Source organism: Panthera onca, chromosome D2 (assembly GCF_046562875.1).
Source record: "Panthera onca isolate mPanOnc1 chromosome D2, mPanOnc1 haplotype 2, whole genome shotgun sequence".
Classification (NCBI taxonomy): Eukaryota; Metazoa; Chordata; class Mammalia; order Carnivora; family Felidae; genus Panthera; species Panthera onca.
In genome coordinates, this window is record NC_138349.1 from 247238 (window position 1) to 270478 (window position 23241).

At 52.4% G+C, this 23241-nt stretch overlaps 2 protein-coding genes across 3 annotated transcripts in view; one reads left to right on the forward strand and one right to left on the reverse strand.

Annotated features, from left to right (window-relative positions):
• LOC132684713 (olfactory receptor 287) lies at window positions 1–21463 on the reverse strand. The gene is made up of 3 exons (XM_060641137.3): window positions 21359–21463; window positions 10579–10673; window positions 1–2333 (listed from the first exon to the last, which is right to left on the reverse strand). Exon 3 carries the CDS (start codon window positions 2076–2078, stop codon window positions 1152–1154), a length of 927 nt encoding a protein of 308 aa, XP_060497120.2. The 5' UTR covers window positions 2079–2333; window positions 10579–10673; window positions 21359–21463; the 3' UTR covers window positions 1–1151.
• SPRN (shadow of prion protein) overlaps window positions 20381–23241 on the forward strand; it is a 7938-nt gene continuing 5077 nt past the window's right edge. The window contains exons 1-2 of one of the 2 annotated variants that reach the window (XM_060641148.3): window positions 20381–20697; window positions 21391–21888. In XM_060641148.3, coding sequence (XP_060497131.1) covers window positions 21406–21843 — 438 coding nt within the window. In that variant the 5' untranslated portion in view covers window positions 20381–20697; window positions 21391–21405 and the 3' untranslated portion in view covers window positions 21844–21888. Of the gene's footprint in view, window positions 20698–21390; window positions 22627–23241 lie in introns of those variants that run through there. The other variant, XM_081790432.1, reaches the window with a different exon arrangement.

Sequence of the window (23241 nt, forward strand, 5' to 3'; positions counted from 1 at the left end):
ACGCTTTAATTCATGATTCGGAGATAACGTCACAAAAGCACAGGCTTCACGAGCATCATTAGCTACAGATGACCGAGTGGACGAGTCGGAGAGAGGCAGTATACTTTTACTCTGGCCCTGGGCCCACGGGGCGTCTGGGAACCCCACCTTCCCACTGTTGGGAGATGTCTCCTCAACCCCCTGGGCAGATGCTTACCGGTACTGTGGGCACAGGGTCACTGCAGAGAATAAACACCCTGGACGTGGCGTCCCTTGGCCTGCTGAGTATGGGTGCCACCAGCAGCACCTCCCGAGCACCTGCTCCCGTCGGGCCCCGGACACACGGGCTCCCCACATACTCATCAGGGCCCCGTGGGATTGCGCACGTGCAGTCTCCATTCGTAGACAAAGACACAGAGTCGTTATGTGACTTGCCCAAGTCACGCCGGCAGAGGGTTGGATTCGGAGCCTGCGCTTGCTGCTCTGAGAATATGTAATGATGGGCTGTCGCGTCACACCAGGCCTCCCACAGAGGTTCCAGACCCCGAGGACCTCACACCACTGAGCCACTCAGAGGCCGAACCAAGCCCCCCTCCCTTTGACACGGGTGCGTCCCACAGTGCAGACCCCAGGAGGAGGTGAGCCCTGAGGGGGGTGCTCTGAGGCAAACCCACACGCTGACTCCAAACGAGAGTCTGTGTGCCACCAATGAGGGCAGACTCAGGAAGCCACATGTGTTAGCAGTGGGGAAAAACCCAAGGGCAGACAGCCCACCCCTCACTGACAAGACAGCTCTCAGTGCCCCGGGACCCAGACCGGGCTGGGGGCTCACGGGCTGGTCTAGCACCCAGTACTGGTGGGCAGCGGCTATGTGCCAGGGCACATAGTGCTTCCCCGGGCGTCGTGTCCTCATTTCGCTTCCACAATCTGTGTCTGGACCCCGGGGGCACCCCCAAGCCTGTGACAGGGGCGGAGACCCCCTGAGGCCGGGATGGGAGGGCCCCTCCCACACTGTCAAGCACCCTTCCCGAGCCCCCTGCCTCCCAAGAGCCCCCGCCCACACTGGGACATCAGGATGCTGTTTCCAGCCCGTGCAGAGAGCGATGCTGAGCGCTGGCTCCCACAGACGGGGCAGTCCGATGGCCCGGTCCCACTGTGTGGGCTCGGAGGGTTCACTTCCGCTGCACCGACCTCCGCAGAGCCTCCCTGACGTCCTTGTTCCTCAGGGTGTATATGAAGGGGTTCAGCACGGGAGTGACAACGGTGTTCAGCACCGTGACGGCCTTGGTCAGGTCCAGCGAGCTCTCCACCGAGGTCCTCACATGCAGGAAGATGGTGGAGCCGTACCAGATGAGGACCACGGTGAGATGGGAGGAGCAGGTGGAGAAGGCTCTGTGCCGGCCCCGGGCCGAGGGGATCCTGATGATGGTGGCAACGATGTAGGCGTAGGAGAGCAGCGTGACAAAGCAGGAGCCCAGGATGACACAGAAGGCAATGCCGAAGGCCGCCAGCTCCACACCCCGCGTGTCGCTGCAGGACAGCACGATCCAGGGCGCGATGTCACAGAAGAAGTGGTTGATGACGTGGGAGCGGCAGAAGGAGAGGCGAGCAATGAGGGCAGCGGGCACGGTGATGGCGGAGAAGCCGCACAGCCAGGAGCCCAGAGCGAGGCGGGCGGAGAGCCCAGGCGTCATGGTGCTGCCGTAGCGCAGCGGCAGGCAGATGGCCAGGTAGCGGTCGTAAGCCATCGCGGCCAGCAGGAAGTACTCGGTGCAGCCCAGCGAGAAGACAAAGTACATCTGCGCCGCGCAGCCGGCCAAGGAGATGGCTCCACTGTGCGAGGCGAACGTGGCCAGGGCCTTGGGCACACAGGCCGTGGTGAACCAGATCTCCAGGAAGGAGAGGTTGCAGAGGAAGAAGTACATGGGCGTCTGGAGGCGCCGGTGCGCCCCGACCAGGGAGATGATGGCCAGGTTCCCGGCCACCGTGAGCACATACGCGACCAGGAAGAGGAGGAAGAGCCAGGTCTGCAGGCCCCGTGGCCCCGGGAAGCCCAGTAGGACGAATGTGGAGAGGTTCTGGCTGCGGCCCCAGGCCATGAAGGCGGCCCGGACACGGACCACCCTCGCCAGTACGAGGGACCTCCTACCCCAAGCCCTCACTGAGGCCTAGGAACGGAGGGGCCCGGCCCGTTCCCCTCTCCCTGGGGTCCACTCACCTCGTCTCTAATCCCAGTGTTCCAGCCAGGCCTGGTGTCCCTGTGGGAGCCCGTGGACCACGGATGACCGTGGACCTCGCCCTCTTGGGGGGAAGCCGCTCAGGAGACTGGACCCAGGTTATCAGTTGCTTGCCACCTAGGGAGGGGGAACATCTCCTCATTCTAGACTCCTTGTCACCTTGTGGGAGGGGTCCTTATTCTAGACTCAAGAGGCCAGGGAAAGGACAGGAATTGTCACGTTTTCACAAATGAAATTGCGTATGGCTTAATTTTTAGCATTTTCATCCGACAAACCAGATTGATTCCTAGGAAAACATTCTTACCTCTGTGCCCAGTAAAGCCCCCCACACACACCCAGCACAACAACGGTCAGAGGAAGCCCATGGGGACCCTGCTCTCCTTGCCTGGGGCTGTCACCCTGGATTATTCGTTAGCTGGGAACCCGGCAGCCAGGAGGCCCTGACGTGTGGAATTGCAAACAGCTCCATCACCAGCGCCCCCTCCTGGCAAGAAGCTGCAGGTGGCACTGTTGGGGGGGGGGGGTGGAACCTGCTGGAGGGGAGGGGGCACCTGAGGGTGGCTGCCTGCATGAGAGAGTGAGGGGCTGCGGCACCAGTGAGGAGGGGGTTTAATGGGAACTGAGCTCGGCACCACCCCCAACCCCTCTCAACAGGGCTGGACTCTGCCCAGCCGGCTGCTCTGGGCCCACAGCACCCAGTGAGTGTCCGAGGGGGCAGCTGGGCAGAGGCAAGAAGTGACCGCACAAGCATGGAGCCCAGAGCAAGGCTTCTCCCCGACAGTGTCCAGACCCTGGGTCCACCCCGGGAGGACTGCACTCAGGAGTCACAGCGACCCCTGCAGTTTTCTGCCTGCGCCCCTCCTACCCCCTGCCATGCACAGGTGCACACACCACCCACACAGAATCTCACACCTGTGCACACCACACACACACACACGCATGGGCCTGTGCTCACACGTGTGTGCACACTCACTACCTGAACCAGCCCCTGGAACAGTCACCCTGGCTCCTGATGGGCTGGGGGTCCCTTGGCTGCGTCCCCTCCCCAGACCCACAGTGCAGTCAGCAAAGCTACCCCCAACAGTGCCAATCGGTAACAAAGTGACCAAGCTCCAGCCACAGCCACAGGACACCTGGTCGGGCTGTAGCCCCCACCTTTTGCAGCCATGCAGCTGTGTGGTGAACGTTCGGGCAAAAGCCAACCCCAGCAGACAGGCCAGTCCCCTCCCCACCCTCAGGTCCCAGGAGTGGGGCCACTGTGGGTCCTGGAAGAAGCAGTCTTCGCAGCAGGGCCCCCGTGACCCCATCTCCTGGGGCCCAGCGTGCTTTTCAGCTGCCACCTCCAGAGTTCAGGTGGGCACAGGCCGCTGCCAGGCTGCACCAGGGCCTGAGTCCACTGCACTGCTCGTGAGCCCTCACTCTGCCCCTGCAGCCCAGCACTCTGCCCGGGGCACTGGGTCCTGACCCGGAGAATTGGGCTGTTTTGCTCAGCCTTGACTCCAGGACAAGCCTCGTTTAGAAACCTTTTTCACCGCTCAAGATTACGGCTACAAAGACTAAAAAGAGACCTATCCGGGGCTCTCGCAGTTCTCCGGCCCCAAATCTCCCGCCTTCCTGTGCCCCTGGAGCTATGCATGCAGGGACATCAGGCCCTCCCGGCTGTGCAGTGTGAGGGCCACTCAAATCCCATGGAATCTTCCACATCTTGCAAGGGGTCCCATAAGGGCCAGAGAAGATAGAACTAAATAAATGGGCAGGCGGTCCCAAAATGAGTCTATCTTGGGACCCTCCCCCCTACAGTGGCCTGACTCCTCAAGAGGGACAGTGCGGGTGGGACGGTCCACTCGCCCAGGTCAGCTCGCAGGGACATAGCATGATCAAGATCACTCACCCAAGGGGTGTGAGCTCGATCCAGGATTTCCCCCCGAAGCAGCCCAGAGACCAGGAGGGTGAGCTCGGGATGATTCCAAGGACCCTCCAGGCAGGGCTGTGTCCTGGGGGGCGGGGGGCCCCTGTGGTCTCCTGTTGCCTGACCGCTTGCTTCCCACCGCCCGTCTGCTGGAGATGCAGCAAGAAGGAACAGAGGTGGGGGTCAGGAGCTGCTGCGGATCTGCAGCTCCAGGGCGTCCGTGGCACTGGCCGGGAGGCAGGTCTGGGCTGTCCAGGAAGACGGCCTGGCCATCCACCAACATGAGAGCGGAGTGCAGTCCCCAAGCCCCCTGTGGGGGGCCCCAGGCGTGAAAGGCCACTCTGCCCAGGCGACCCTGACTCTGGGTACTCAGAGTGGCCAGTACTGGTGAGCCCAGCACAGACCCCGGAGCACAGGTGTGGAGGCTGCCCCAGCCTCCGCCATGAGAAGGAAGCCAGTGGCACCTCCCCTGTTGTCCTTGGGCTGTTGTCCTTGCCTCAGATTGTGGCCGTGCAGTGTCCCCTCTTCCTCTCTTGCAGGACGGTGATTCCACCAAGCCCCGCTGGCCGTCAGCTAACACACAGCCCTGGTGCTCCTGTTCACAGCCCAAGGACCAGATGCAACTGATATAGGGCAGGGAGGCGGATCCCCCACACTGGAGAGCCCCCCGCCTGCCCACCCACCAATGGGGAGGGTAGAGGGTGAGCCCTGTGCCCTTCGACACTCTGGTTACTTCTGCCTTCACCCAGCCTCCTTCGGGGGCAGGCCTGCAAGGACCCACTTGTTAATGATGGAGCTGCAATGAGACTGGCTCTAGGGGCTGGCGAGGGCCCCAAGGGTGGTCCTGGGCAGCAACCAGCATCCTAAGCAGGGCCTCTTGCCCTTAGGCTGTGCCTGGAGGCCATTTCTCACCCACAGCTCAAGTGCATTTTCCCCATGCCAGGCTTGTCTCCTGGGGCCATGCCCTACACGGGATGCCCGCACCTGGGGACAGCAGCGGCCCCATGCACCCCAGGGCATGGGCTGGCTGCACCCTGGACACTGGTGTTCTTGGCAGGTGCTCTGTGTCTGGTTCTCCCGTCTGCAAGTGGGGCATTTTCCCCATCTGTAAGCTACGCCTCCATGTCCCCTCTGGAAACAGGGCGATGACGCCCCACAGGTTGACAGGCAGAGCAGGCTGCCCCACTCCCCGCCCCCACCCAGGCTTGCTGGAAGCGGCTGCAGTAGAAAGAGCCAAGCTGGGGGCTGTCTGCCACCAGGCAGCTTCCCGAGGTGGCGTCCAGCCCGGCGTGCCCTGTCCACAGGTGGCTGTGGCCGTGAGCAAAAGCCCACCCTCTGCACTCTGCCAGCATCAACCTCGGGGACACCTCGGGGCACACCTACGGGGCTCACTCAGGATATGCGGAACTGGGGTCATGGCCATGGGAAGGTGGTCACTCAGGGCCTGGGCCTCAGTGGCAGGGACTCAGCCGCCCAGGGCAGGGGTCCTGGGAGATGGTGGGAGTGTGCTCCCCACAAGCCTCCCCCTGTTTCCCTCATCAGCATCGGCCAAAGCGGGTCCTGATGAGGCCCCAGGGACAAGGGGCACTGTGGCAGTCAGGACGTATGCTGACCCCTGCCGGCCTGCTCCGGGGCGACAAGTGTTACACTGCCCTGGGACTCCAGTGCCACACAGGTGTCTGGGCCGCCCCTAATTGGGAGTTCGTTAAAAGTTGGCGCAGGGTGTCCCCTGGGGCAGGAGCCGTGCCTCATCAATTAGCGCCAAAGGCAGGGGCTGCCACTGGTCTGGGAAAACACGGAGCGCTGCTTTGTTTGATTCAATAAACACTTTTTCCAAATCTGGTAACACTCTAGGAATTTGGGAGATGTCGAAGTAGAAGAGAGATTTTCAAGGCACAGATCAGTGTGGAGATTTGCTACGTCTTCCCTTCCTTGGGATTATGTTTCCCTGTGTCACGGACAGGGACACACTTGTGCGCCCCCATTTCTTTTTTCATTATTAACTTATGGTTGACATACAAGAACGGTGCACATGCTTCAAGTATACGTCTTGGTGAGTCTGAAGATACGCATACACCTGTGAAATGGTCACCATCGCCTCAGAAAGTCTCCCTCCTTTCCTGCGCAGAAGGTAAGAGCCTCCCACTGAAGACTGACCCTCGGGCCCAGCGCCACACACCAGGCTTTCACAGGGACAGGGACATGCAGGGACAGCTGGACTCCAGCTCCTCCTATGAAGGGACGCTCTGACAAGCCTATGTTGACCAGTGTCCGTAGTGTAGTGGTTATCACGTTCGCCTGACAAACCTATGTTGACCAAAAGCTTCTTCATGGTTCTGGTAATTTCCTTACAATAGAAGAAGAGCAGTTCAAATCCCTAATTCCCCCACTGATAAAGCCACTCAAGAGGTGACAAGGCCCAGGGGCTTGTGCCCAGAAAGGCAGAGCCAGACCATGAGCTGGGCACCCCCTCTCGGGCCCCTTTCTCCGTGAAAGAGCGATGGTCTGTCCTGCTTCCTCTGCCCCGGAATCAAGTGTGATCACATGCGGGAGGGTGCGGGGGCTCATGACCACGCTGACCAGACACCTCAGAGCCCCGCCTCCAGGGCTGGGCCGGGGCCCAGGACAGCCCCAGGGTGCACCAGGGCTCCCGTGACCTGGCTCACACCTGGGACCCCAGGACCATGGCTGCCCCACACCTAGCTTCCTTCTCAGTTTCTGAGCCTGGTCCTGACAGAATCACCTTCTGTCCCGGCCCACCTTCTCTGCAGACCTCCTGCCTGAGAACCTCAGAGTTTGAACCTCACCCTATGACCTCCAGCTGCCTGCACCAAGATGTCCACTGAGATGCTGCATAGTTGACATAGAAATTGCTGGGAGACCTGGTTTCTTCCAGGCTGGATGGTCCTGGGCCTCCGTCCCCCATGCCCAACAGAGAAGGACAGGAGTGCCCCGCTGCCAGCAGGAGGAGGTCCCCCTCTTTGAGAACCATGGCATATTGAGAACAAAATTGAGGGGGGAGCACCTGGGTGGCTCAGTCAGTTGAATGTCCAACTCTTGATTTTGGCTCAGGTCATGATCCCAGGGTCATGGGATCAAGCCCAGAGTGGGGCTCCGTGCTCAGCACAGAGCCTGCTTAAGATTCTCTCTCTCTCTCTCTCTCTCTCTCTCTCTCTCCTCTCTCTCTCTCTCCCTCTACCCCTCTCTCCAGCTCCTGCTCTCTCTCTCTCTCTCAAATAAAAATAAAAACAAATTTAAGGAAAAATATGGACCCAGGCGGGGCTCTGAGTATCACTGAGAAGCCTCCACCTGGGAAAACTACAAGTTTTACAAAGAAGTGAAAAACTAAAGACAAAAACTGAATACAATTAGTGACTAAAGGTCTGCCTGGGTGTAGTGGCAGTACCTTCTTTAAGGACATCCTCACAAGCACCATCTCTACAACAGAACTCGGAGAAACAGCCAAATGTGTGGTGTAGGACAGAGGAAGCCAAGCAGACAGTTGAGGGAGGAAAGCGCTGTTCAGCACTGGAAAACTGATGTGAAATAAATGCTTATCTTAAACCATGCACAATAATAAACTCCAGATACAGATTTTGTAGGAAAGCTGAAAGACTTTGAAAGTGAAAACACAACGTACCAACTCGTGGGATGTAGAAAGAGCCGTGTGCATACAGGGAAACACGAGTGTAAACACATTTGTAAAAGAAGAAAATTCTCAAACTAATAAACTAAAAACACCTTTAAGAACTTGAAAAAGAAAAGCAAACTCAACTCAAACCCAATGAAAAGGAGGAAGTAATAAACTTTGAGCAGAGACAAATGAAATACAGGATATAAAAACAGAATCAACAAAACCAAAAATTGGTTCTTGAGAAGATCAGTAAAATTGACAAACCTCCCATTACACTGGCAAAGAAAGGAGGAGAGATGCACATTAGTCAGAAACGAGAGCAGGGACATCACCACCGACCTCACAGAAATAAGAAGGGTTACCGGAGAATGCAGGGCAATACCAACAAATTAGATATCCTGGATGGAATGGACAAATTCTTAGACACACAAATGCCAAAAGTGACTCAAGAAGAAATAAACAATTTGAACAGACCTGTATCAAGTAAAGAAATTGATCCATATGCAAAAACCTCCCGGCAGAGAAAAGCCCAAAACCAGATGGCTCCACTAATGAATTCTACCAAACAAAGAAGAATCAACATGTTCCAAATCTTCCAAGAAATAGAAGAGGGAAGAACACTTCCTAATGTGAAGCCAGCACTGCCTGATAAGAAGGCCAAAGACACCACCAGAAAACTACATACCAATATCTACAAATGTAGATGCAAAAATCCTCAACAAAACACTAGAAAACCAAATCCATGGCATGTTAAAAGGGTTATACACCATGACCAGTGGGATTTATCCCCAGAATACAAGGGTGACCCAACACCCGAAAATGAATAGAATAGAATAGAATAGAATAGAATAGAATAGACCACACTAATAGAATGAAGGAGAGAAATATGGGATCGACTGAATTAATGCAGGAAAACCATTAGACCGAAGGACAGAATTCCACGTACTTTCATGATACAAATACTGAGAAAACTAGGTACAGAAAGGAACTTCTTCAAAATGATTGAGGGCATTTATGAAAAACCCACAGTTGCCACTATTCTCAACAGTGAAAAACTGAAAGCTTTCTTACTGAGAACAGGAACAAGAGGAGAATGCTGGCTTTCACAATGCTACTCAACATCACACTAAGTTCTAGCCAAAGCAATTAGGCAAGAAAAAAATGATAAAGGCATCCAAATGGAAAGAAGCAAAAGTATCTCTATTCCCAGATGGCATGATTCTTTATACAGAAAATCCCAAAGCATCTATACCCCAAAAATAACTAGAACTAATAAGTGAAGTCAGCAAACCTTCGGAGTATAAGATCAACACAGAGAATATATGGTGTTTCTGAAATATGCTAGAAATGAGCAATTCAAAGTATAAATTAAGAAAAATCCATTAACAAAAGCATCAGAAAAGAATAAATAGGAATATATTTATAGGAATATATAAGAATAATATATAGGAATAAATATATAGGAATAAATTTAATCAATGAGGGGAAATACTTGTACACTAAAAACTACAAAACACTGTGGCAAAAAATTAATGAAGACCTAAATACATGGAAAGACAACCCATATTCATGGAAAAGATGACTTAATATTGTTAACTTGGCAATGACACCCAAAGTGACCTATAGACTCAATGTAACTCCTATCAGAATAACAATGGCCTTTTTAGAAAAAATTTTTTTAGAAAACTGATTCTAAAATCAATATGGATTAGCAATGGCCCAGAATAGCCAAAATAATCTTGGAAAAGAACAAAGCTGTAGCATTCATACCTCTTGATTTCAAAACTTACTACAAAGCTATTGTAATCAGAAGAGTGTGGTACTGGAATACAGAAAGCCCTATAGACCAATGGAATAGAATTGAGAGTCAAGAAATAAACTCATACATCTATGGTCAACTGATTTTTGACAAGAGTACCAAGACCATTCCATAGGGAAAGAACAGTCTCTCCAACAAATGGGCTGGAACAATTGGACATCCACCTGCAGAAGAATGAAGTTTGACCCCCTACCTCACACATTATACAAAAATTAACTCAAAATGGATCAATGATGAAAATATATTACTTAAAACTATAAAACTCATTAAAGAAAATATAGGGGTAAATCTTTATGATCTTGGATTTGGCAAAGGATTCTTAGATGTGACACCAAGAGCGACAAAAAGAAAAATAGATAAGTCAGAGTTCATAAAAATTTAAAACTTTTGTGCATCAGAGAACACTATCAAGAAATTGAAATGATAACTCACAAAATCAGATAAAATATTTGCAAATCTTATGTCCAATAAGGGTCTAGTATCCAGAATATATTTTTTTTAAACTCTTACAACCCAACAACTAAAAGACAAGCAAGATAATTTAGAAATGGGCAAAGGACTTGAATAAACACTTCTCCAAAGAAGACATACAAGTGGCCAACAAGAACATGACAAGATACCCAGTGCCGTTAGTCATCAGGGAAATGCAAATCAAAACCACAATGAGACACCACTTCGCACCCACCAGGATAGGCTATCATTTTTTTTTAATGGAAAAGAACAAGTGTTGGTGAGAATGTAAAGAAATTGAAATCCTTGTACATTGCTGGTGAGAATGTAAAATGGTGAAGCTTCAGTGGAAGACAGTGTGGCAGTTCCTCAGAAAGTTAAATAAGAGTTAGTATATGACCCAGCAATTCCATTAATAGGTATATATCCAAGAGAATTGAAAACCGGTATGAATGTACATAGCAATGATATTCACAATAGCCAAAAGTTAGAAACAACCCTAATGTCCATCAACAGATGAATGAAGAGATAAAATGTGGTATATACTTACAATGGAATATTATCCAGTCATAAAAAGGAATCGGCACATCGCTAAATCCCGCTGGACACATGCTCTCACTTGTTCGTTATGTCATGTGAATTTCACTTCAGTAAGAAAAGAAAGGAAAAAGAAAATAATGTCAAAAAGAAGGAAATCTTTAAAACATTTCCATTTATATATAGATGAATATTATTCTGACCTCAGAGTAGTCAAGAACTTCCTTAAAAAATGTGAATCATAAAAGAAAATTTGGGGGATGCCTGGGTAGCTCAGTCGGTTAAGCATCTGACTCTTGGTTTCAGCTCTGGTCATGATCTCACAGTTTGTGAGTTCGAGCTCCACACCAAGATCTGTGCTGACAGCATGGAGCCTGCTTGGGCTTCTCTCTCTCCCTCTCTATCTGCCCCTCCCCCACTTGCTCGTGCTTGCGCGCGTGCGCGCGCTCTCTCTCTCTCTCTCTCTGTCTCTCAAAATAAATAAATAAACAAAAAATTTTTAAAAAGAAAATTTTGAAATTTCTGAAAATCTGTTAAAATTAAGACCTTTGGGGAGCCTAGATGGCTCACTTGGTTAAGCATCTGACTTCAGCTCAGGTCATGATCTGACAGCTGATGAGTTCAAGCCCCGCATTGGGCTCTGTATTGTCAGCTCAGAGCCTGAAGCCTGCTTCAAATTCTGTGTCTCCCTCTCTGTCTACCCCTCCCCCCCCACTCATGCTCGCTCGCTCTCGCTCTCTCTCGCTCTCAAAAATAAATAAACATTTTGGGGCGCATGGGTGGCTCAGTCGGTTAAGCCTCCGACTTCAGCTCAGGTCACGATCTCGCGGTCTGTGATTTCGAGCCCCGCGTCCGGCTCTGGGCTGATGGCTCAGAGCCTGGAGCCTGCTTCGGATTCTGTGTCTCCCTCTCTCTCTGCCCCTCCCCCGTTCATGCTCTGTCTCTCTCTGTCCCAAAAATAAATAAATGTTAAAAAAAATTTAAAAATAAATAAATAAATAAATATTTAAAAATTTTTTTTAATTTTTAATTAAGATGTTTATGATGAATCGCTAAATTCTACTCCTGAAACCATTACTACACTACATGTTAACTAACTAGGATTTAAATCTAAAAAAAAAAGAAATTGAACATAAAAAAAAATTAAGATCTTTAACACCTCACCAAAGAAGATATACAGATGGAAAATAAACATACAAAAGGCTGATCAACACAATATGTTACTAGGAAATTGCAAATTAAAACAAGGAGATGCCACGACATGCCTATAAAAATGGCTAAAATCCAAAACCCTGACAATGCAAAATGGTGGCAAGGATGCAGAGCAACATTGCTGGTAGGGAAAGCAAAATGATAAAGCCACTTTGGAGGGTGGTTTGGCAGTTTCTTATGCAGCTAAATATACTCTTGCCATACAACCCAACAATGACACTCTTAGGTATTTACCCAACTGATCTGAAGACTTATGCCCACACAAAAACTGCACAAGCACATGAATGTTGATAGCAGCTTCATTCATAGTTGCTCAAAACGAGAAGCAAACAAGATGCCTCTTAACAGGTGAATGGATAAAAAAAAGTCTGCATGCTGTATGATTCCAATTATATGATATTCTGGAAAAGTCAAAATTAAGGAGACAGTAAAATGATCAGTTCAGGGGAAAGGAGAGAGTGTTTAGCAGGTAAAGCTCAGAGGATTTTTAGGGCTGACAAACTAGCTGTATGATAGTGCAATGGCAGATACGTGATACTTGTTGAAACCATAGGACTTTACCACATAAGAAGTGAACTTTAATGTATGCAAATTTTAAAAACTCATTTAGGAGGTTTGGGGATCTGGGAAACAATCTAACCGTAGGGGTGGGTGTAAATGTGCTGATCTAAATAATGTTGGAAATAAGTGGAGTCTGTAAGACCAACAGCAAGAAAGCTACACAAGCACTGTACTTCAGCTGGTAAAGCTTTTTCCTGACAGAGTAGATGTTAGCAATCCTGGTGCCACTATGCATGTATGCTGAAATTGAACAGCTGAATGAGTGGATGTTGGATTGTGGGAGACAGGGTTGTCACTGCCGGAGTGGACTTACACATCAGCAAGGGCAGGAGGCTGGAATGACCCATGTAGTGGTGGATGAGAGGTGGAGATGTCGGTGAGGTCTCGTGTTCAGCTTAATACGGGTACAGATGGCTACACACATAGTGTTCAGAGATACGTGCACATGCACAGGTTAATATCCACACATAAAACTCTTCACTTTGTCAGCTGAGAGGACCTAAAAGTGACAACACTCCAGGAGCAACAAGCGGTTTCTAATATGTTTGTCTAACAAAAAGCACCAAATCTCCGTGGAGAAATCACTGAATTTATGGCTGGGGCAAGAAATTTACACAGGATGGGACTGGAACATATCACAGCACCAGAATTTTAATAAGTGTTCAGAAAGAAGAAAGCACAGTGATGGGGTATGTCAAAGGGGCCAAGAAGACAACTGTCTCCCCGGCCAAAGCTGAGACAGCAAGACAATAAAGACAGCAGTATTGGAATAACCCAAAGTGTGAAGTAGGTATCCATGACTCTGTACTGATATAAACAAGTGATTGGATAAATAAACAAATCAATGGACAGAACAGACAAATGTCCCGTGAAGAAGAATTCCAAATAATCTGTGTACATGTTCCTTTCTCCAGGAGAGAGAACATGACTTACAGCCCCTTAAATATGGGCTGTGCATGGAACCTCCTTCCAAAGAGGGCAGTATGGAAGGAAAGTGAATGACAGTGGAGAAATCTGACACATGGCCTCAGCCAGGTGACCAACCATGATCATCCATGTGAACAGCATGTGCCCTGATGTGATGTGATGAAAACAGCACTTCACATCTGTGTCTTCCTCCAAAGACCCAAAGCCCCAGTCTAATCATAAGAAAAACATGAGACAAATCCCAGCTGAGGACATTACACAAGATACATGACCAGAACTCCTCAAAACTGTCAAGGTCATAAAAAATAAAAACAAAAATGAGGAAAGTTTGAGAAACTCACAGCCAAGAGGCACCTAAGCAGATATGACAACTGAATGTAACGTGGGATCCTGGATAGGATTCTGGGACAGAAAAAGGATATTGGATACAAACTAAGGAAATCCAAATAAAGTATGAACTTTAACTGATAAGAACATATCAGTATTGGTTCATTAATTGAACAAATGTACCATATTAATGTAAGTTATTAGTACTAGGGGAAACTGGGTGTGGGGCATATAGGAACTGTCTGTACTATCTTTGCAACTCTTCCATAACTCTAAAACTGTTCTAAAATAATTTTGAAAAATGTATAACTTCTGTTTCATCAAAAGACATCTTAAAGGAACTGAAGAAGAGAAGCTATAATCTGGAGAAAGGTATTTGTAAAACGTGCTAAAACTTACAAACCACTGATGAAAGTAATCAAAGATGGCCTAAATAAATAGAGAAATATACCATGTTCATGGTTTGGAGACTATTGTAAAGATGCTAATGGTCCCCAAGCTGATCTATACATTCAATAAAATTCTAGCAGAACTTCGTTATAGAAAACAATAAGCTGAGTCTAAAATTTATGGAAAAGAAAAGGAGTTAAAAGAGCCAAAGCTGTTTGGAAAAGGAACCAAGTCAGAGAACTCACACTACCTGTACCTGGTTGCAATACATGTAAAGCTATAGTAATCAAGACAGTGTGGTATTGGAAAAAGATAAACATATAGAAGTGGAACAGACTGGAGAATCCAAACATGAGACCCACACAGGATTGATTTCCACAAAGATGAAAGGTAATTCAATCTTCAGCAAATAGTGCCAGAAAAATCAGCTATCCATATGCAGAAAAATGAACTTCAATCTGTATCTCATACCCTACACAAAAATTAACTCAAAGTAGTTGATAGATCTAAGTATAAAACCTTAGACATATGGAAAAAATGTTTGTGAGGCAAAAATTTCTTAGATGCAACATTAAAAACACAATCCATAAAAGAAAAAATTTTAACAGGATTTGATCAATAAAGAACTTCTGATCTTCAAGAGACTACTAGTAGACTCAAAATACAAGCCATGATTTGGGGAAAAAACATTTACAAATCAAGTATCCGATAGAATATTTGCGTTCAGAATTTAAAATTCTCAAACTTTAATAGCAAAGAAGCAATCAACTCAATAAACAAACAGGTGTAAGACTTGAATGGGCATTTCACCAAAGAATGGATAATAATCACATAGACAGGCAACATCATTAGTCAACAGGAAACTGCAAATAAAAACCACAAGGAGGGAACCTGGCTGGCTCCACCAGTACAGCGTATGACTCTTGATGTCAGGGTCATGAGTTCAAGCCCCATGTTGGGTGTAGAGATTCCTTAAGAATAAAATCTTTAAAAAAAAAAAAAAAACACCCACAACACAAGGAGATACCACCACCAACTTCTTAGAACAACAGTTTTTAAAACTCACTACTGAGTGCCAAGTGGCACAGCCACTTTGGACAATGGTTGGCAGCTCCTTACACAGTTAAACATATACTTATCATATAACCCATACCTACATTCACACAAGAAAAACACACGCAAATGTTTATAGTGACTTAATTCATAATCAGCAAAAACTGGAACCAACCCAAAAGTGCCTCAGCTGGGGAAAGGATAAACGGCGGTCCTTCCATAAATGGAATATTACCCACAATAGAGAAGAACACAGCTGATCTACACAACAGCACGGCTGAATCACGGAAGTGGTATGCTGAGGGAAGGAAGCCAGACTCAAAACGGGACACAGTCTTTTGATACTATCTATAGAACATTCTAGAAAAGTCAAAATCATAGGAACAGAAAACATATTTGCCAGGTACTGGGGATGGGAGTCTTATTTCCAAAGGGACACAGAGGACACTTTTGGAGGGATAGAATTGCTCTGTATTTTTATTGTGGTGGTGGTTACACAAGTAAACACACTTGTCAAAAAAGCACAGAACCTATACACTAAAAAGAGTAGATGCTACTGTATTTAACTTATACCTTAACTTTTAAAATGTAAAAATATTTAAGAACACCTGTTCATCAAGACACCTTAAAGACAATGAAAACTAAAAGTTAAAAACTGAGAGAAGATATTGCAACATAGAGGAGACAATTAACTTTGAGATATATAAGCAGGCTTTCAGCCATAAAAAATGAGCTCACTCCAGTCTAGCCCTCCACCACAAACAACGACAAAATTAGACAAAATATATAATATGATTATACTTATATACAATAGTATAATTATGTAAGTACTATAATTATAAAATACAGCACTATAATACATGTCTTTAACACTGTTTTCAGATGCTGGACAAGAGGCAGTGCAGGACTGTGACTCTAGACAGAAAGGAAACGGACAGGCTGGGCTCCAGACATCAGTGCAGGCTCTGGAGGCCCGGGCTGCTGGTCAGCAAGGGGAGGAGACACAGACCGGAGCTCAGGGACACTGAGGCAGCTGTAATACAGGGGACAGACGCCCACATCCAGCCAGACAGAACACAGAGACGGGATTTACCCTCCCACCTGAAAGGAAACAGACAGAATATGGAAAACTGTGGATTTCAAGACCCTGGACATCAGGCCATGAAGGACAGTGACCCTGACCAGTGCGAAACAAATGCAGTGAGTCCTGGCTTATTGCTTTGGGAGTTTTCAAGCCACCACCCAGGGAGGGACCCACGGAGACAGCCAGAGACCATGAGCTGGGGCAGAATGTCACGAGGAGTCAAAATAAACGCCAGTCCAAGCAGCTTGCGACTCGTAATCTCAAGGTCTGAGTTGAAGCCCCACCCTGGGTGTGCAGCTGACTAGAACAGACAAGAACCTCCTGGAAAGGACAGTGAGGCTGGGGGTGTACTCCAGACAGGTGGCAGGTAACAGGCAAAGACCTACTTGTCACTGGGGAGACAGGGGGAAGGCCTCACACCCTCCCTCCAGGGACCCCAAACACCCTCCACAAATTGCTCTGAGAGTCCCGCCCAGGTGAGAATTTGCAATTAGAAGACGCGGTGGGGAGCACGGCCACTAGTGAACCCGATCAAAATCACCCGGGGCCAGAGGTGGCAGGGGCCCAGTGAGCCGCGGCGTGTGTGGGGACAGACCCCCAGAGACCTGCGGGGACCCTGCAGACATCCCGCGCTTCCTGCGAGGTGCGGTTGAGTCGAGGCACAGGGTCTGGGGAAGGTTGGAAGGACCGCGCCTGGGGCAGGGGCGGGGGGGGGGGGGGGGGGTGCGGGGTTGCGACAACACCCGCCGCCAGGCTGGGCACAGATGGCTGGGCACGGATTCCGGAGGCCCCCGACGCCCTCAGCCTGGTGGGGGGGGGGGGGGCGTCCAACATGGTCCCACCGGCCAAGGCCCCACCCTCTGTCCTGCAGACACTTGCAGACGCAGCCTCTTCCTGCTGCATCACCAAGAATTGGGGGCACAGCCCTCATCCCCTCCGAACTCTGGCCTGTGCCCCACCCCCAGCTCGGAGCAGCTCCCTCCTTGGGTGAGCAGGCCCCAGAGGACCGTGCGTCATGCAGGAGTTACCCTGGTCCACTCTTGTCCACGGGGACAGCGCAAAGCGCAGCCGCTCCCCAGACCCCCGGGGGGAGTGGGCAAGGGTCCCGAGGCCCCCCCTCCTCCCGGACGGGCAGGAAAGCCTGGGGAGCCCCTCCCTGGCTGTGCCCCAGCACCCCCCCCCTCCCCGCAATGCGTCCATCCTTCAGACGCCTACCTCCAGGGCTGTCGGACCAGAGCCCCGAACCGTGCGGCCCCTTAGCGGCTCCAAGTGGACCGCTTCCACCCATCTCCCCCAAACAGCCATTGTGCTGCCCAGAAAACACAGGATAAGGACGCATGATCTACATGGGGACATCAAAGCTGGGGGTGAGCCTCCCTCCCCTTGCGGCTGGCGACTATGCTCAGCCCTAGAGAGCTCACTGGCCATCTGATGGCAGTGGTGTCCTTCCCCAGGCAAGAGGGGGCTCTGGTCCTGAGCAGAGAAAAACATGAACGAGCATTCTTCTGGGGGAGGCGATCTGGATGAGACCAGGAAAGTGCCCGGGAACACAGCCAGAGGAGGCAGCCTGGGTCTTCCCTCTTGCGTTTTGTACGCACCTAGGTGTGTGTGTGTGTGTGTGTGTGTGTGTGTGTGTGTGTACCTGAATGGATGGGTATGTGTGTGTGCACACCCAAGGAGGTGATCTGGAGGGGTGCACACCCGGGGTTGTGTAAAAAGTGTGCACCTGGTGCGTGTATGTGCATACGTGCACCTGAATGGATGGGTGTGGGGGGTGTGTGTGTGTGTGTGTGTGCACCTGGCAAGTCCAGACAGTGCTACAGGCCACACACGTGCCACCTTTTCTCAGAAACAAGAATGTCATTCTATTTAAAACTTGATGGGTCTAATGACTAAATGGCATACCCATACCTGGTGTTTCTGCCTTTCTTCTCTGGCACTTGGGTACAAAGGTGGATTGATCCGGCACTCTCCTTATTGGGCCACTGTCACTGCCAGGGTGAGCGCTGCTCACTTGGTCCCACGTTTCCCACACTCCAGTCACGCCCGTCAGGAACCCCGGTGTGATGTGTGGTGTTTGCCCTCGGACAGGATGCATGTATCCACAGATGTGTCGTATTGCTTTGCTTGTGAGAGTTTTAAATTCATGTAAGTGATTTTGTGCTGTAAATATTCTCTTACTGGGGCAGCTGGGTGGCTCAGTCAGTTAAGCGTCCGACTGTTGGTTTCAGCTCAGGTCATGATCTCACGGTTCATGGGTTCATGGGTTCTCTCTCTCCCTCTCTCTCTGCCCCTTTTGCACTCGCACTTGCTCTCTCTCAAAATAAATAAACTTTAAAAAATAAAAAAAAATATTCTCTTACTATTTTGTTTTACATATTTTGAGGTCATGTCCTTCGTTAGGTACATAAAATTTAGAATTCTTTTGTCATCTTGGTAAACTTAACCTTTTATCATTAAGAAGTGTTACTCTTTGTTTCCAGTAATGCTTTTTGCCCTAATCTGTAAGGCTCGGTCTGGCGTTAAGAGAGCTGAGCCAGCTTCCTTTTCGTTCACTGTTGCTTGTGTGACATGTTTTCATCTACACCAGTACTTACCAGCCTCTCGGCTTCTGACCTGTTGTCAGCTCACCGAGCTGCTCAGGAACTCTACAAACCACATTTCTGTGTTCTCAGCTGCTCCCTGTTTCTGTGGAGAAGTCAGCTTATTTTTACTTATTTTAGGTATTTGGGTTTCCCCCCACTTTGGGAAGCTTTCAAGATCTTCTTGTCGTGTTTGGTTTCTGGGGTTTGCTTCTTCTTCATATTTATCATGTTCGGAGTTTGTGATGCTTCTAGAGTTTGTGCCTTGCCTCCTTGGTTTTTGAAAACGGTCAGCCTGTGTGTCCATAAACACTGCACTCGTCACCTTCCTTCTCTGCTGTCCGTTCAGTTTCCCTGGTCCATGCAGGGGGTCTTCTGTCGCGTCCCCTCCGCCCCCAGCAGCCTGTTATGTACACTCTCTTCTTTTCTCTCCATGCTTTCTTCTGGATATTTCCTTCCGATCTTCCCGGTTACTAATTCTCCTTAGCCATATCTAATCTCTGTTTTTAAGTGTATTTTTTAGCTCTAGAATTTCCATTTGGTTCTTTTAGTTTCCTGTCCTCTATCAAAATTCTCAATCTTGTTTATGCCCGTAGACATGTGTAAATTCCTCTCTGAGTCTGTCAGTGACCCTCTTGTTTGCCTGTACTGGTCTCTGTCTGTTCCTAGCCAACACCAGGCTGTTTTATTACCGTGACTTCCTATAACATCTTAACATCTGACGGGGTGAGTTCTTCTTTGATCTTGGTTTTCAGAATGAGTTACATTAGACCTTTACGTTTCCACGTGGACTTTAGAAACCCATAGGTTCTCAATTAGTTTACTCGGGCCACCGTGACAAAGTGCCACAGACCCAGCAGGGTCTGGCGGTCTGAGACAGGCATGGACAGGGCTGGATCCTTCTGAGGCCTGTCTCCTTGTGAGAGGGACGGCTCCTCTCACAGACGGCAGCCTTCTCCCCACGTCCTCGCAGTGCCGTCCGTGTGCATGTCTGTGTCCTGATCTCCTCATCTTATAAGGACACCTGTCAGATTAGGTCAGGGCTTGCCCTATGACCTCATTTTACCGCAATTGCCTCTGTAAAGGCCCTATTTCCAAATACAGTCATATTCTGAGGTTCTGGGGATCAGGACTTCAACACAGAAATTAGGGAGTTTGAGCCTCTGAGGATCGAGAGGGTCTGATGGAAGCTAAGAGAGGTCACATCACGTCACAGTTGAGGTCATGGAGCCCACCTCTAAAGCCATCAAGAGGGCCTGGTGTCCCCAAGTGGAGTGGCTGGGGTAAAAGCCCGGTTGGGAGGGGAAGAGGTCGTAGGCGCGAGACAGACCTGGACAGCAAGATAGCACTCTTTCAAGCCCCAGAGCTGGAGCCAGCAGGGACTGGAAAGGCCGGCTGGCTGGGGCAGTGGGGCTCCAAGTAGCCTTGCTGTGGGGTGGCCACCGTGAGGGCGGGAAGAAGAGGCACCCTGGGGACCTGGACAGCCATCCTCTCCTCTCTGGGCCTCCCCGTGGAGAGCCCTGGACACCAAGATCTCGAGCTCAGGGCCTGCCACAGCATTCCGCGGTCCCCGCGTCTGGGACACATCACCTGGGGCAGAAAGGGAGAGGGGGAGGGGAGGGGGAGGGGGAAGGCGGGAGGCGGCGGCTCAGTTGGGCCGGGTGCGCACTCGGTGCTGGAGGTAGAGTGGGCGCACGCGTGTGGAATCGGGAGGGGGTGGGGTGAGGAGACGGGGGACGGGGTGCAGCGAGCAGGAGGGTGCTGGGAAGGGAGAGGGGCCGCGCGCGCCTCCGACTGCCGTTTTCTCCTCCCTTCCCGTCGCCCGGGGGATGAGCCTCCGCGTCTGCCCGCCCCCAATCCTGGGGCGGAGGCCTCGCGCAAATTCGGGGCGCGGCGCGCCGGTGCAGGGTCTCGGCCGCAGCCGGCTCCTTCCCGCTCCGCCGCGGGCCCCGGAGCGGCCCCTCCAGCCCGCGGTTCCCACCGAGGCCCGAGGCGGGTAAGGCCGCGCGGCGGGGTCCGGGCGCGCGGGGAGGCAGGGGACGGGGGCTCCGAGGGGAGGCGGGGCCCGGGAGGAGGGTCGAGCGGCCACCGGGTCCCTGCGCCGGAATTAGGCCCCGCGTCGCATCCGCGTCCCCGTCCCCCGCGCCAGCTGCTCCGCCAGGCGGCCGGGGTGGGGCGGGAGGGGACGGTCCCCCGGGTCCGGGCTGCGGGGGCGGGGTCTGCACTGTGTCACCACCGCGCTTCTCGGCGCCCCCGCGAGGCCAGAACCCGCTGCTCTGGCTCCGCGCCGCATGCGCGCTGCCCCAAGGGGTGCGGGCGGAGCCACCCGCGTGTGGCCTTTGTCCAGACAGTGGAGACTGTCCATCCCCGAGACTGTCCTTCAACACAACCCCCACCCCGGTGTGGCCTCGGGTCCCCGCAAGCGGTGGAGGTCTGGGCGGGTCCTCCCACCGCAGCCGGGGATGTGGGGGTCCTCCCTCATTCTTTGCTCCCACTCCACCCCCAGGTGCGCAACCCGCGCACCCGCCTCACCCTCTGTCCAGGCCCGAGTGCCTTACCCTCCCACCCCACTCCCAGCCCTGCGCGGGCCGTCCTCGAGATGCCGAGTCCCCGAGCCCGTCTCCAGGCCCTGGGGACCCTGGCCCCCTGACCCTCACAGAAGCTGAGGTCCTTTCTCCGTTGGCCGCAGGCTCGCCCCACAAGGATGAACTGGACGGCCGCGACGTGCTGGGCTCTGCTGCTGGCCGCCACCTTCCTCTGCGACATTGGCGCGGCCAAGGGCGGCCGTGGAGGGGCTCGCGGCAGCGCCCGGGGAGGGCTGCGCGGGGGCGCGCGCGGGACCCCGCGGGTGCGCGTGAGGCCGGCGCCCCGCTACGCGGGCTCCTCCCTGCGCGTGGCTGCGGCCGGGGCGGCGGCGGGGGCGGCGGCCGGCCTGGCGGCGGGTTCCGGCTGGAGAAGGGCCCCGGGCCCCGGGGAGCGCGGCCTGGAGGACGACGAGGACGCGGCACCAGGCGGCAACCGGACGGGCCAAGGCGTCTACAGCTACCGGGCGTGGACTTCGGGCGCGGGGCCCACCGGCGGCCCGCGCCTCTGCCTGCTGCTGGGCGGCGCCCTCGTTGCCCTGGGGCTCCTGCGGCCCTAGGCCTGGCCAGGCTCGGGGCCAGATCCGGCCCCCCGCCCCGGATCGGTCCCAGAGGCCGCCAGCGGCTGAGCGCCGCTTCCCACCGCTGCCGGCGGCCTCTGACCCAGAGACGCTGCCTGGGGGATTCCAGCCAGCCCGGGCAGGAGCCGCGGCCTCTCCTATGGGTGCCCACTGACGCCCCCGGTCCACCGCCCGGCCCAGGTCCCTCCCCATCCTACCGAAGGACCAGGGCCCTTCAGTCCCAGGATGCCCCGCCTACCGCCTGGATGCCAGGGTCTCCCCCCCACCCCCACCCCCTCCACCGTCAGAAAAGCAGGTGCCATCCCATGCTTCCGGCAGCATCCAGGCTGACGGCCCACCATCTCTCCAGAGCTTCCCAAAGTGATGTGCAAGACCAGGCTGCTCAGGCCATTCCGGCCCCCCTGAGGACCCTGTGGCCTCCCCCACAGAAGCAGCCAGAATGGACCAAAGGATTTGAGGACTTGGGGGGAGAGGTTTCCCTCCCAGGTTTTAGTGTGCCTACCACCTGTCCGGAAGAGGCCGTCTGCGGACTGGAGCCCAGGCGGGCCCGTCACTCTCTGGAGAATCCCTGGAGCACCCCCTGCCACAGCAGCTGCCCCGGAGCCTGGCCAGCCCACCCTCAGGTCCAGAAGTGTGCCCCCTCACCAGGCAGACCCTCTCAAGGCCACTGCCAGGCGCCTCTTGGAGCCACTGTACTCTAACTTGAAACAAGTCACTTAACTCTTCTTGGGACCTGTTGGGGGGGGGGGGTAGCAGGGGGGCACCGTCTAAGCTTCAGAAGCTTTTCATTTCCTTTGAGCTTTAGCTCCTGTTCTGGAATCGTGCCTGCTGGTACTCAGGGATGGAGAGAGCTCCCCAGGACAGCCAGCTGTGGCTCCGGCAGGTCTGCAGCTGCTCCAGGAAGGTGAGGGCCAGGTGTGAACGGCGGAGGCCGGGTCTCAAGTCAGAACCAACAAACAGACCACCAGCAGGTCCCTGGAGGCAGGCGCAGCAGCAAGTACGACCAGATGCGGGCTGCTCTGGCTGAGCAGAAGGAAGCATGCAGGAGGCTGACCCCCGCAATACCACGGCGGCCATCCGGGCACCTGAGGGTGTTCTGAGGACAGAAGACACCCAGGGAAGTGTCTAAGGGTTTGCCTCTGGCACACAAACACCCGTCTGCAGACCAGCCCATTGCTTCTCAGGTGCCCGGAAGCCCATTTCCCTCCAGCCTCTGGCCTGGCTTGCAGTTCCTGAGCTCAGCCCTGGAGGCCTTGGCTCTTTACGCCCTCTGCCCCATATCCCACGGCAGGACAACGCCCCAGGCCTGGATCCTCTGGATCGCCCCCTCCATCGGTGCTCACTGAAAGCCTCACCTGCCGCTGGGCTGCCTCCCAG